General features: G+C 41.2%; 1 protein-coding gene and 1 long non-coding RNA gene across 7 annotated transcripts in view; one reads left to right on the plus strand and one right to left on the minus strand.

Moving 5' to 3' along the window:
- The window catches only part of NKAIN2 (sodium/potassium transporting ATPase interacting 2), a gene marked incomplete at its 3' end in the record, with an annotated part of 479,738 nt that overhangs the window by 459,969 nt on the left and 5,214 nt on the right, over positions 1-14,555 (plus strand). For 2 of the 5 annotated variants that reach the window (XM_083731508.1, XM_083731512.1), the window contains 2 exons: positions 3,150-3,206; positions 12,523-12,604. In XM_083731508.1, coding sequence (XP_083587634.1) covers positions 3,150-3,206; positions 12,523-12,604 — 139 coding nt within the window. Of the gene's footprint in view, positions 1-3,149; positions 3,207-12,522; positions 12,609-14,555 lie in introns of those variants that run through there. The other 3 variants (XM_083731509.1, XM_083731510.1, XM_083731511.1) reach the window with 3 other exon arrangements.
- Positions 1-14,555, minus strand: part of LOC310841029 — a 70,425-nt gene that overhangs the window by 54,351 nt on the left and 1,519 nt on the right. The window lies entirely within an intron of this gene.

Consider the following 14,555-nt stretch of genomic DNA (forward strand, 5'->3'; position numbering starts at 1 on the left):
TAACAACTCAGCCACAGCAGCAGGCATCAGACACCTCCTAGAGTATCCTATCTTTCTGCTGCCCTCAGCCTCAACCCCAGGAGTGCAGAAGCTGCAAGATGAGCCCTGGTTGGGTAGAATAGGCCATGGTTTCAATGCAGGGAATACATGGTTCAAAGCCAAGGTATAACACCAAACCCCAGACACACCTGAGCCCATTGGAACACCACATAGACCAATGCCCACCCCTTTTGGTCCATTCCTGGTAGCCCATGTGACCAATGGAAACCTGCCCTGATATCTTGCCTAATAGGCTGACACAACTAGGTAGGACCCCAGCAGGTAACATAACCCATCTCCATTTTCTCCCACATCCTCAACTCATAGCACCCTCGCAGCAGCCTTCATTCCACTTGTGCTCCCTGATATGCCTACTCCCTCGCTGTCCATGTGTCTGACTGAGCAAAGACGGAAGAGAGTCATTGTCCCTAGCCCATCAAGCCTTACAGTCCCATGCCAGTCTGCCATAGGGGTGCCTAGTAACAGAAGGCGGGAGAGAGAGTAGCAGCTTCATTGTGCTCAGATGGAGGATCCAGAAAGCGGAAAGCATATATGTGGAGTTAGCACTCCCACAGGTCCCCTATGTCTTGGACTGTGCCTCAACAAACAGCAAGGGTAGCAAGTTTCATGTCCCCTATGGCATCTACAAGAATACAGGAACCTGACTAAAACAAGTAGGTTAACAACCCCATGGAGAAGCATTCAGGAGCATCCCAGTCACCGCTGCTAGTTATGGGGTAGGTCTCATCTGCATGGAATGGGGGTGGGAGTAAGGGCGCTTCCAGATAAGCTATTTATCGAGCATTCGTTCTGATTTGCTTGCAGGTAGATTAGGTAGCTTTTGGTGTTCACAAATGCTCATAAATCTTTGCAGGGTGGATTAGATGACATTGTGTGAAAGCAAGTGTTATGCCACACTGCCCAGTATATGATATCACTTTCCTTATTGCAAAAAGCCATCATTTGGGTAAGCGGGTTCATTGCACAAGACCTCCCAATCAGCTCAAGTTGTGCAGCCTGAATTCGCTGGCATGTGTTTGCATGCCACCTGAAAATGGTGACTGTCTGGAAGTGCCAGGAGAGCAAGGAGAAGCAGGAAGCAGCTGGACCCTATGGTCCCTGAACCTGAGTACACAGTAGATGCTTGTGAGGGAAGCAGAGATCTAGTGGATCCAGGGCTACCTCTACCTCATCCCCCTGCCTCAGCTCAGAGTGCTCTGTTTCAGGAGTGCTGAATGCCAACTGCTGTCAGTGGTAGATATTTGCCTATGGAGCTTTCCATGGGCACAGCAGAGGCTTCCTCTGCTTCCATAGCAAGTGTGGGTGTTACACCTGCAGACCTTTCTGCCAGCAGAGGCACCCACCTAGCCTGTGAATTAAGATTGCTCTGTCCATCCTAATGTTTGCAGAGCCACAAATAGACCAGCCTGGTCACAGACAGAAGCACACACCTTGATTTGTTGACAAGGTGTAACTGTGAGAAACCTAAACTTAAAGCTCAGCTGAGGTGCAGCTGGTTTAAATAATAGCAAGCAATTAGGCTGAAGACAAAATCAGCGGTGGCATTTTATAATTACAATTAATTTAAAGGTTAATTTCCTTTGGTGCTAAAATCTTATTTAAAACATTTACCAGGAAAGGAAATTAGGATGTTACTATTAAGATGCATGGAGTGCTTCTGGGAATCCATGCCTATTATCAGTAGAAAATTAGGTTAGGCTCAAAGTGGGAATTTCAATTCATTTTAGTGTATAATAGGTGGCGATCAGGGCCTTGAGTTGGTGGGTTTTGGTTAGGGAGACTGTAAGATTTGCATTTCTTTTGTTTGAGGGATTAATTGCAAATGTTTTTAACAAAGGGGCTGGTTTAATACGTGAACAAGCACAACATGAAAAGAAAATTGGTTATGGATTGCTGCCTTCCTAACTAATGAAGTTGATGTTAAGGAAATCCCTGAGAGACATAGATGTGCTATGAAAAAATATTAATAAATAGATTCACACACTGAAAGTGGTGCTGTCACTACCTTCCTATATGTTAATTTTCCTTTTCCCTTATTACCTGGTCCATCCCTCCCCGAACATCCATCACCATCTCCTAAGGGAGCTGCCAAGCCTGTGTTTCAAATATGTCTAAATAATAGTGGTGCTTTGATGGAAGAAACGTTTGCATTGGTTTCTCATCATCATAACAGAATACTGTTTAATAAAATCAATTCCTGATCACTATAAGCGAAGAGGGATTGTGATCACCATGAATTTTATTATGTTTTATGTTTTTCTTCTTCATCTGTCATATAGTCTTATTACATGAAATAATTTTTAAAATGACTATCTTTTAATGGCAGGGGAATCTTCAGTAGAAATAAACCGCAGCCTTGAATGGTTGGCAAATGTCACGAGCAGTTATAAAAAAAACACCTTTTAGAAAGAAATAAATGTTACAAGCTAACTCTTTAAAATTAAAAATTGTAGATTCAGCTAATAACATAATAATTGTTTTAGGATTGTAGTAACTGGGAGATTTCTTTAACCTGATTAATTTGCCTCAGTCATTTCTGCTGTTATTCCTCATACTGTTCCTAGCTGGTACTGTCATAACAATAACTAAATGCAAACCAGGATTTAAAGGCTGGGAGTGTATTGGAGATTCCAAACCAGGGTTTCAAAGAAACCTTAGCCATGGCCAGCAAAGGTCAGATGTAATGCCAAACCAGGGTTTAGGCAGGCAAAAAGAATTCATACGGCCTAAAAGAAGAGAGCTGGGGGGGTGCAGTACCATAACCTGCTCCTGACTGCTAAACCGTGACTAACCTTTGGGTAGCATTACATTGCAGCTGCCCTAGGCAGCAAATCTAGGATTCCAGTCTTCTGGGTGATATAAGTCCACATCCCCATGGCCACAAAAAGTTATGCATCTCCCACTACATAATGTTTTGTTTCTCATACCCTTCATCCACCCCCCAAAAATAACTTTTGAAAACTTAATGGGCTAATGCAGCTAAAGTAGCATCCAAGTCTTTAATAAATATTTCTTTAAAAATGCACTGCCTAGCAAAATTCTATTTCTCTCAAACTCTCATCTGAGTTTTGGCCTGCTAAAATTTACAGCTGAATACCCGATGATGGGAGGAAGAATGGCCTACTGGCTCCCTGGAGCAAACCAGAGTATGTATTCCTTTAAAAATTTAAATGTTTTCTTAGAGTCTCCTTTGTTCAGGAGGTTTGGTTGGGGGGGGGGAACCCTTGCAGGGCCTTTTCTCTAGTGCTTCTTACCCTGTGGAATCAACTCACCTCTGATATTTGCCTTAGTTTGACCCTTCTAGTACTTCACAGGCACTAGGAGACATGCTTGTTCGGCGTGTTTTTGAAGGGATTTTATGTCTTCTGTTTGCGGGGAATTTTTAAATGTTTGACCTGTATGTGTATTTTTATTGTCTTTGATGTTGTTCTGTTGCCTTTGTATCAGCTGATTCTTTGGTAGACAGAACAGGATAAAATGCTTGCATAGACTACATGTTTGCATGTATATATTGTTGTCTGCCACCCCAATCTCCAAGTGGTGTGCAATTCCAGGGGTTCCAGGTGCTTACACCAGGGTTCAGTGTCCTTGTAATGAGGGGCAGTGGAGACTGTGATGTCTTTATAATACATGGCTTATTTACACATACATATAACCTGAGGCTACAATGGAGGGTCTCACAGCATTAACACCACAGAAGGTCTTGCTTCTCCCAACATCACAGCAGAAATCCAGCATTACTCTCCCTCTCAGGCTTCTGCCTGCAGCCTGCTTCTTACCAGCTCTCACAAACACAAGACTGGCTATTGTCCTTCTCACTACCAGCCAAGAGAGGGAAGGAGCCCATCCATTTGCCCTCCAGCACAAAGATTCGTACTTGGGGTCATTACCAAAATATTGCACGGAGGTATTACGTAACTTGTCTATGCCTCAAAGTGACCAGCCTCTCTTTTACACAATCTCTCTCTCTCTCTCCCTCTCCCTCTCCCTCTCTCTCTCTCTCTGCTATCCTTTGAAATGTGCACTTATCTGAATTGTGTAATACAGTTCTCCAATCAATTACAAAACTCTATTCCAGTATTTCTACAGCGATTTGATTTGTACTAAAAAAATTGATCAATTGCTTAATTTTATTGCAGGAATTGTAATTATGAAAATAGGTATCCCTTTGACCATAATATCTTCAACTTTTTCATACATTTGATTTTAATTTTGCTTTTATTTGATGGGCTGCTTTATTTTTGTTTGCTTTTTTTCATGAGACTCTGGGGCTTCTTGAAAGTGTATCTAGGGTTCCTCAGTGAAATCAGTAATAGTGTAGACAAGCCTCCCTGAAGGACAGCTGGCTCTGTTCACAACTTATCTTGCCCTGTAATCTGAGAAGTTAGGGGGATGGTTGGTGTCTTCTAGAGCACTTGTAGTTTATATGAGCAACACTGAAGTTCAACAGAGCTTACCAGTGCCCTGCAGGAATTGAGTGTGTACCCTAGGACAAAGCCCAGGGTTCTCTGTGGCACACAACAACTTCATGGGAGATTGTCAAGGGCTCCTCTACAGCCAAGTCAATAGGGAAATTGCTTTAGATTCTGTCTCACTTTTGGTCTTCAGAATTCTCCTTCTCCTGCTGGAGTTTTCCTCCATTTATAGCAGTTGTAGCTCTCTCTTGCCTCCAACCCCCTTCTTTATCTCTTTACTTGTCCAGTAATAAGCTAGCCTGCAGCAATCTCCTGCTAACAATTTGTTCCATTAGGGACACAATGATCCTACCATGCTTGCATTTCCTCTAGATGACACTGATTGGGAACAACCTGCAGATTTTTCCAGGCTATTTGAAGCATCTTGGCAGTTTGAAAGTCCTTCAGGGGCAGTTTTAGAATGCCCCATGTGTAAAATGGTGCATTATAGTGGAAATTGTCCTAGAAATATCCTAGCTCAACTGAAACTTGATTCAGGAAGGGAAAAGAATATATATATTTGCATGTATCATATTTCCTCACGGAGTACTTTATTACAGGCTGTTAACAATACTTTGCATTTATAAAAAGTTTCATGTTCATAGACCAGTAGATTCTGCATGCATTTGTGTGTTGGGGGAAATTTGTATAGACTTTTGCATCACTAAGCGTACCTGTAGGAAGGAAAAATAGAGACCCAAAAGGCATTGTTTGCTGTGGGTTTTGGGGCATGCTGGTGGTAATCCCCAAAATAGGTACTATGTCGATGAGCTCTAAGGCAAAAAACAACCAACAGACTCTCCAAACCAAAATGTGCAGTTGCTTATTAATTGCTGTAAATATTTTTTCCCACATGTAACATTTCTTTGGTCAGGAAATTACCGTAAGTTTTGAGTTACAGGCCAATGTATGCTACTGGAAAGATTTGTTTCCCAATTCTTTTGAGACCCAGTAAAGCCCAGTTTATTTTAAATATTTGTGGGATTTTTTTCCTCTCTTGATGTCAAGTGAAACTTCAACAACAACATCAACATATTTACTAAGTCAAAAGTAAGAATAAGTGTGCAAGAAAAGAAAGTTTACATGGTGTGCAGCCCATTCCTGTGCATGTTTATTTGGAAATAGGTCCCAGGGTTCAATGGGATTTACTCCAAGTAAGTGTGCTGGGGGGGGGGGGGGCAACTATTCCAAAGATGTGTATGTGAATAAAGGTTTAGTTTGGTTTTAGATTGTAAAATGGTTGCTTTTTGCTTTAGAGATTCTTCTACATAGGAGAGTCAAAAGTTCACAGGAGAAAGAAAAAACTTCTGAAATCAGGTTCAGTGAAGATGCTTAAATTACTACAGTATTTCATGTATTGTCAAAAGTTTACTATATACTGATAGATTCTTGTTTTTTCTTTGTTTTCATTAACTCCTTTTCAGTTAAAATTTGTACACTAATTTTGCAGACATTTCATGACTCTGATTTGGCAAATGTTCAATCTAAACATTTAAGACTTCCCTTTTTCTTTTTTTAAATTCTAATTATAAGTATTGTTGTGTAGTTTTAATAGAAACAAAAAATGAAAGTTCACAAGAGACTAATGTGCACAGGAGAGTCAGAGTATCAGCCTATGAATCTGGCAATTAGGGAGAAATAGAAACATAATCAAGACTTGATTCTCCTCCTGTTGGCTAAAAGGTTGAGAGCAAAAATACTGTAAAGCTAGTAAGTTAAAGAATGGAAGAGTTGCAGGAGAGAGAAAGGACCAAAACATTAAGATGAAGGATCAGAGAACCCAATTGGGACATTATAGCAGAAAGGAGCCAGGAAAAGACCACAAAGGGATCCAAAAGCTGAACCCATAAGAAACAGTGTAGAACAGTTTTGTATGTGTTTCTCTGTTTATTTATATTCTAAAAGCATTTTTTCTGAAACTGCCTCTAAGTGTTGCCTCACTAAGACACTAAGTAAAAGCATATCTTCAGGGAGGGGTCCCTGAAGCCTTCACACCTGTGTGCCTGTGCCATATTACTCCACCCGGTATTGATAGACAGAGTCTGCTTCGTGGATGTAAAGAGGGAGAATACATCAAATTTGTGAGGATGATGGGTTGGTTTGGCTATTTTTGCTTTCTTCCCTTCCCTCTCATAGTGTAGACCACAACAGCCCATGGTGCCACTATGTCTGAAGTGTGACTTCTGGGCCACTATATGACTAGGGAAGGAAGACTCAAGAATTGAATCTACATCTGTGAAACAAGTCTTCCATTGTCCCTCTTCTCTGATCTGAGCTTTTTAATAGCTGTGTGTGTTCACATTTGATATCTGGAAATGGAGAAATGGGCAGGACACTCCTCACTGTATTCTGCAGGGCTGTAAGTGTTGAATATATCACCAGTTTGGAAACAGTCCAAAGCTCAGGGAAATCTTGGAGAAGGGGAGGGCCTTTATGATACGGATGTTATTTTATTTACATTTTATTGATCCAGAGTTTCTGAAGGAAAATTAAATGAAACTGCCCTCAGTCACAGTCTGTTAAACATATCAAAGTTTTACTAGAAAATCATTTATATGACTATTCCCATGATAATCCTGATCATACAACCTTGCCCTCATCACTGCAACATTTTAATCATTTTAGAATACACGCCTATGCATGTCTAGTCAGAAGTAAGTCCCATTGCATTCAAGTAGGTTTCCTCCCAGGTTACTGGATATGGGATTGCCACAACAACCAAATTATTTTGTAGAGATGGATATTTAAGGCCAAGTCATATGTTACTTTCCCCCATGCGGAGGTTGATAAATATAGTTCCCGCCTGGTGGCCTCTACACAATTGGGACTTATTTGAACTTGGACTTACAGCAGCGATAAGCCAAGCACAGAAATGCTACATGTCTATGTTGGTGGGACTCCCACACTAAACTCAACACATAAATGTTGTATTCCACTATATATAGTGCTGTCATGAGGAAGCAGTGATTAGCAGCCTCCACACTGAATGGGTGATGTATGATTCAAGTCATCTGATTTCTTACAATTCTGTTAACATTTGCTACTAGGCTACTTGGTTGAAAATGAGATGGATGATTGTGTTGTTTTACACCATATTGCTTTCCTTCTGTCTGCCCATCTGCTTTTTTCCAGCTGACTCACTGCTGCCCTTTGTGAGGCCTGTAAAAACCCCACATCTATAAGCTGTGCTAATGAAAGCCCTTCTTTTCTGGGGAGTTGCTATTCCTTGTGAAAAAAGCTTTTGCAAACATTCCTACAGATAGCAAAACCCAATTTAGGGTATGTTTTAGTGAAGTAGCATAGGTCTGATCCATGTCTTTAGTGGAGGATTTGCTGAGCAGTTGCTGCCACTGCACGCTATTTCTAAAAATTTGCAAAGGTTAGAAGGTGGTTTTGTTTGTTCCAAGAAAGCTATTACCAGGGGGGAGGGAACAGCTTAGCAACCTCAGTGTGTGTGTGTGTGTGTGTGTGTGTGTGTGTGTTCCCATTTGCATGAATGCAAACCATTTGTTGAGGGTTTGCTCAGTAAGTGCAGTGGTTTTGAAAGTGAGCAGTGGCAACTGCATTAGGTGACTTCAAGACATTTGTATTGGAGTTGCCAACCTTTTGAGACATGTGGGAGCAATTGGAAGTGTGCCATGCAGTGCCATGCAGTAAAGTTTTTTGTAGGGGAACAGTTAGGGCCAAAGATATCAACTTATGAGGGCGATTGGGAAGAGTGATGTTGTATGTGTGAACATCGTGCCTCCCTTTCTAAGTCAGGCAGAAGCTCCTTGGGCTTTGGGAAGAAGGTGCCAGCTTTAATAATTTGATACTCTAATTTACCAGGAACATTTAGTCCCCCTAGTCCACTGACCACATGTCACCAACTCCTCTGGTTACTTCCCTCTCTTCCATTCCTGGGTCACTCTCCCCCAGGCAGACATAAAGAGGGAAAGCGCATGCACACACACACACCCTATATCATTTGCTTTTCAAAAAGGTTTGAGTAAAAAGACCGATCCAGTGGAATTAAAATAGATCCTCTTGCTTTTGCATGATTTTACATTGAGTCAACCTCCCCACCCTAACACCATCAAATAAATGCTTAAATTAATAGACTGCACAGTAAAAATCACAGTGTTTTCCAGGGTTGCTATGGCACAAATGCATCTATCCAAGGCACAGATCCTCCTTAATTATCCAGGGCTCTTAAACAGGATGACAACAAAACCGCCACTAAATGACAGGACACATGAATGGACACAGATTTAAAGATGGTTCTGAGAGGATCAGTCTTAAAAATTATGGTGATCTGCATGGATTTTTTTGCTTTGGATCCATTTTTTGTTACCATGGCAGTGTTGGAAAGCACCAGATGCATTATTTTTATGGTTCAGCCAATGAGATAAGTGGTTTGCATGGTGGCAACCCCAAGAGGAGGGAATCTGTTTTGATGAATCTCTGTGTGTGTGTGTGTGTGTGTGTGTGTGTGAGAGAGAGAGAGAGAGAGAGAGAGAGAGAGAGAGACCATGACTGATCACTTTTCCCTGCCATTCTCTCTTCCCTGACTCCTGCAGCATGTCACTTTATCCCCCTGCCACTGCCTGTCTCCCCACAGTCTCCCAGATCAGTTACCTTTTCCTCCTACAACCTTGGTCATTCCAATCAGAGCTGAAAGAGGAAGTGGGGAGTAGCTTTTCACTTCCAGTCTCCCTCCCTTAGCACTACGTGCTTTGGGGGGGGGGTGGGAAATAAGGGCACAGTGAGTGGAGGCAGCACTAACTTTCACAGGTGATGTATTGTGCTTACAGGCGCCACATTGGTGATCCCAGCTTTAAAAGCACCAGTTGAAGGATTATGATCTAGAGCCCTATTTTAGCATTCGAATTTAGGGCCAACAAAATAGTATGGTAGATTTTTGCAACAATGTTTTTAATGCAACAGTCCCAACATGAGATAATGGTTGATTATCTGAGACTTACATCAAGGCTCAGCTAACAAGGCCTTTTCATCGGACCCAGGCAGTATTTGTCACAAGATAAGTCGCAAGTGCTACATGATGGTTGTGCAAATCTACCCTTGTCTCCATCAGGATACAAAAGAAATCCTGATTCCCAACATAACATGTTGCCCATTGCAAAGTACAGATAAAGACCACAAAGATTCATTTTGTCTTTCTTTAGTAGTAAAGTACATTAACTAAGGCCCATTTGGCAAATATCCAAAATAAAACCTGTGACACAGTCATTTATAGCATGTGTGGGTACATCTCAAAAACCAGCCTCCTCAACAATAAACTCAGTGTTTTCACCATTGTCACCATCTGTCTCAGGACTGGGTGGCAAATATGCAGCCTTGTAAAGAAATGAATCTGTTTTCCCAGCCTTTTGAGGAAGCAGGATTATGATTTCTCTAAAGACACTGTGGATGCATTAATATTTATTACAACAAATAAATTACCATTGCAATCTAATAATATTTTATCCCTTTCTACTGGACTTGGAAGGAACAGATGTGAATTATTTATCCCCCAACTAGAAGGTTGCAGTTGACACTTGCCAGCCCATTCTGCTTTATCTGCCGTCTGCGAAAGATACTAATGTGATGTCAGAACAGGCACTTTGACCACTGCTGCCATCTCCAGAGGAGGAATAAATACAGATATACACAGAGGCAACTTATTTAGGCATTAGCATGCCTGAATAATCTACATGTTTTCTGATAAACTAATTGTGCAATCTTGTAAACAGAGGAGTAAATCACATTGGAAACTACCAGTGTGACTTCCAGATAAACATGCATATGACGGGTCTGTAAGAAATTTTAAAATCGTGCCTCCATGAAAGAAGTGACTGTAAGCTTTTGATGTTTCACATCAATGGGATTATGCCTCTGCACTTTCAGATTTGCTCCTGAAGAAACATAGTTAAGAACCCTAACTGGTGGTGATGTTCTTAAAAGATCAAAAGCAACTTTTCAGTGTGTTTGATGAATCAGTTTAGGATTAGAACATCTGTGGTCATTCAGTCAATAAGGTTTATTTATTCAATCCCATGCCAATACTATCAGACATTAGAAGCTGCACGACACTTTTAGTGACCTTTTAGGTTCTGCCAAAATAAAATGCCCAGTAGAAAGGACATCAATTGGCATGGGGTTTGGAGACTATGATAAACCCACAAGCAACTTTTAGATCAATCTGGTCACCACCACAGATTCAGCAAAGCTAAGTAGCAGTGTGTCATGAATAAGGGGGACAAGATTGCATTGTACTGCTAGTTTGCATACATTGTGAACCGTCCTTCTGGAACCTCTCTTCTGTGCTCAAGTCTTTATGGACTTAAAGGTAAAGGTAAAGGTACCCCTGCCCGTACGGGCCAGTCTTGCCAGACTCTGGGGTTGGTGCGCCCATCTCACTCAAGAGGCCGGGGGCCAGTGCTGTCCGGAGACACTTCCGGGTCACGTGGCCAGCGTGACATCGCTGCTCTGGCCAGAGCCAGAGCCAGAGCCGCACACGGAAACGCCGTTTACCTTCCCGCTAGTAAGCGGTCCCTATTTATCTACTTGCACCCAGGGGTGCTTTCGAACTGCTAGGTTGGCAGGCGCTGGGACCGAACAACGGGAGCGCACCCCGCCGCAGGGATTCGAACCGCCGACCTTTCGATCGGCAAGCCCTAGGCGCTGAGGCTTTTACCCACAGCGCCACCTGCGTCTCCTTTATGGACTTACAACATCCTAAAACAGATGCCCACCTCCAGGCTTCTTTTGTGATGGTACTCACCTATACAGAGTACCAAACCACTTTTCTTGCTGCCCATAGCATCAATTTTATGCTGGCACCCATGGAATGTTTGTCAATATATAAGAACCATCATGCCATTTTTTATGCCCCCCCCCCAAAGCACTGCACACCCCTTTCCCCATATGAACCTGCCTGGACCCAGAGATTGACTTTTGATGCCCTTCTCTGCATGCTGCCTTCAAGGGGGGGTCTGGAGGGTGGCGGTAAGAGAACGCATATTTTCAGTGGTAACTTCATAATTATGAAATGCTTTCCCAAGGGAGACCCACCAGGTCCCAACTTGGTCATTGTTTCAGTGCCAGACATTTTTTTGTTTGCTTGTTTTCCTGGGCCCTTGATGGGATGCTTTTATTCTCACTATGTTTTTCATATGTTTATGCTTTTATATTATTGCTATGTTGCTGTATTTTATTCATCTTGTAAATCTTTTGGGGATCTTGTTGTGGCGTAATTCACAAATTTAGTAACTTAACCATTCTGCTGAAGAATCTCCCAGAATTCTAGTACTCAGGCCATCCAAAGCAACTAACTAGAAGCAAAAAAAGAATCATTTTATGCTATGAAATTCATTGCCACAGAACATTAAAACTAACAAGTAGTTAGTAGTGATAGTTTCCTTGAGTACCTGACAGAATAAATTAGGAAGATGGCATATGAATTCACTGATTCCAAAGCAGTCTACTGGAACAAAGAAACAATGCAATTGCTCCCTTGGAAAATACAAGTCTGACCATGTCCATCTAGGCTGTCTTTAGCACTTACTGGAATTCACAGGTTCCTTGTAAAACCTGGGATAATTTTTCAAAGAGCATAGATCCATTTCCTTTCATCTGTTGCTCACAGAACCAGTGTGGCAGCCTGATGTGACACAATAATCACAACCAGTTAAAACATGGAGGCTGCAAATTATTGGTTTACAGCCTCCAACAAATGTGTAATTTATACATTCCAGTCAGGTGGGCTGCTCATAAACAAGAAGAGCAATGGTATATAGATAAATTGTTATAATCTGTGACTGGCATGCTGATAAAAACTTGCTCTCTATATAGTCATTACCCTGTAGATTCTGTACTTTGTTTGCATTCTCCAGAATCAATCACTTCCATTTTAATAAACTATTAAGGGCGGGGGAGCCAATGTAATATGCATGAAAGCTTGTTTTAAAAGGAAAATGCCTATCACTTCTGAGAATGTCAGCAATGAATGCAATTTCCTCCTTTTCAGTTGACTTCATAGGTGGATTTGACTCTTACGGCTATCAAGGCCCACAGAAGACATCTCATTTACAGCTACAGCCCATGTATATGTGAGTACCTAACTTTCAAGTTACTCTATCAACTGCTAGATGTGTATTAATGATTAAAAAGTAGCACTTTTTAGGGAATATCCAAGCACTCCTTTAAAAGTACATCTGCTTGATATGCATTACTTACATTACAATGCTGTTGTATGAGTAGGGAATCTCAGGTTTGCATTTTTACCACATGGATTGCACTGAATGCCATTTCCAGCAACAGCCAAGCATATTCACCGCTTGCATGGAGAGTCCATGAAATTTTACCATCTACATCATCTTTCAAACAACTATTCCTGTGGATCTTTCTCTCCCAGCAGCTTCTTTGTTGATGAATGTACATTAGCCCTAATTTACCTCTGGGTGAACGCCACAAATAGTGATCCTATTATTATGCTCAGCTGTCAGACTATTTGTGAAACATGGCAGCTTTCTCAAAATACAGTTTCTCATCTGTGTGTGCCCAAAGAAATGCTTTTTCACTTTTGTCACAGTGTTCTACACTTACAAAATGTTATTTCTTCCTGTCACTGTTTGTGGCTCCCAGGTACTCAGAACAATTCAAATCCCATTTCTTCCTTCATATAGTATACCTTGCCATCAACATATGGAGCCTTCTAGCTGAGATATTATCCCATTCTCTTTATGTCCTCTGCTTTGAGAGTAGCTGATTGCATTTACAGAGTTTACAAACACTGGCTGGGAAAAACGCTGAAGCTGTAGGGCAAAGAAGTCAATATAAATTTTGAAGCTTGTAGTTGAGAACAAGGAAACACAGGAGGAACATCTGAAACTCAGTGCAGGTTTGTTGCCATTTTGCTCCAGTACTGCTCACTGACATGTAGGAGATATTGGCTATATGCAGAAGACAACAGAGCTGTTGATATTTCTAGTAAAGTGACAAAGGACACAATGGCTGCATTTGGACGTCATGATAAATTTGTCCAAATTTATCATATTAGGCATGAGAGTTGTCCATGTTGGGAAAGAGAATAGGAGAGACTTGCATTTGCTTGCTCTCCTTTCCCCTAACCCACATCAGTAAGACTGCAAGGAGTTCAGAAGCTGTTGTGCTTCTGTCCTGCTTGCAGGCTTCCCATAGGGATCTGGCTGGCAAATGTGAGAACAGGATGCTGGACTAGAGACCAGCAGAACCTTTCTTCCACTCATAAGCTTTTGCTGCTTCTTTTTTATTATTAAGTGCAGCTTGTCACATGATCCAAACCCAATAAACTGTGGTTAACAGTAACTGGTATGTCTTTTGAAACAAGCCAACATCAAACTATGTTTTATGAAGCTGACTTATTTTCAACAGGCCACAGCTAAGATGAACCACAGTTTGGACTGTGTCGTGCTAAAGCTTCCAATCTCCTTCTCATGGCCATGTCAGCGAACATGTAAGCCCAAGGTTCACCTAGACTCACAATAGTCTGTGATAGCCACTGTCATAATCCAATAAAACCCTTAAGACCAAATTTATACAGATATTTGCATTTAAATATATAAAATACTAATTAAATGTTTTGTGTTGAAATATTTATTTAAATACATTTTATTCTAGCTCAAGATATGCAGTTCTACACATATTTTATCCTAAAGCACATTTTATGCATTTTGGTACAATTTTTTAATTATTATTTTTTTTGAGCCAAAGGCCACATAGCAAAACTGAAAAAAGTACTAAATTGAAAGTATAATTATAGGCTTGTTCATGTGCTACCCTGAGAGGTGCGAATTAGGTCACTTTGCTTTAAAATGCAGAGCAAACAAAGTTCTCCTTGTAGGGGATATAGTAGGAAAGCAGTAAGCATTTTAAAGATCATTTCTGAAGGGCTTGGGAGTTGTTTTCTACCCTTCTTGGGGATTTTCAGGATTCTGAACCAGCTGTCATAATCAGCCAAATTTCAAGCAAAATTATGTATGTGTTGATGCATGATCAACTAGCATTCTTGCTTATGCCCAA

This window comes from Podarcis gaigeae (assembly GCF_964106915.1).
Source record: "Podarcis gaigeae genome assembly, chromosome: 3".
Lineage (NCBI taxonomy): Eukaryota > Metazoa > Chordata > Lepidosauria > Squamata > Lacertidae > Podarcis > Podarcis gaigeae.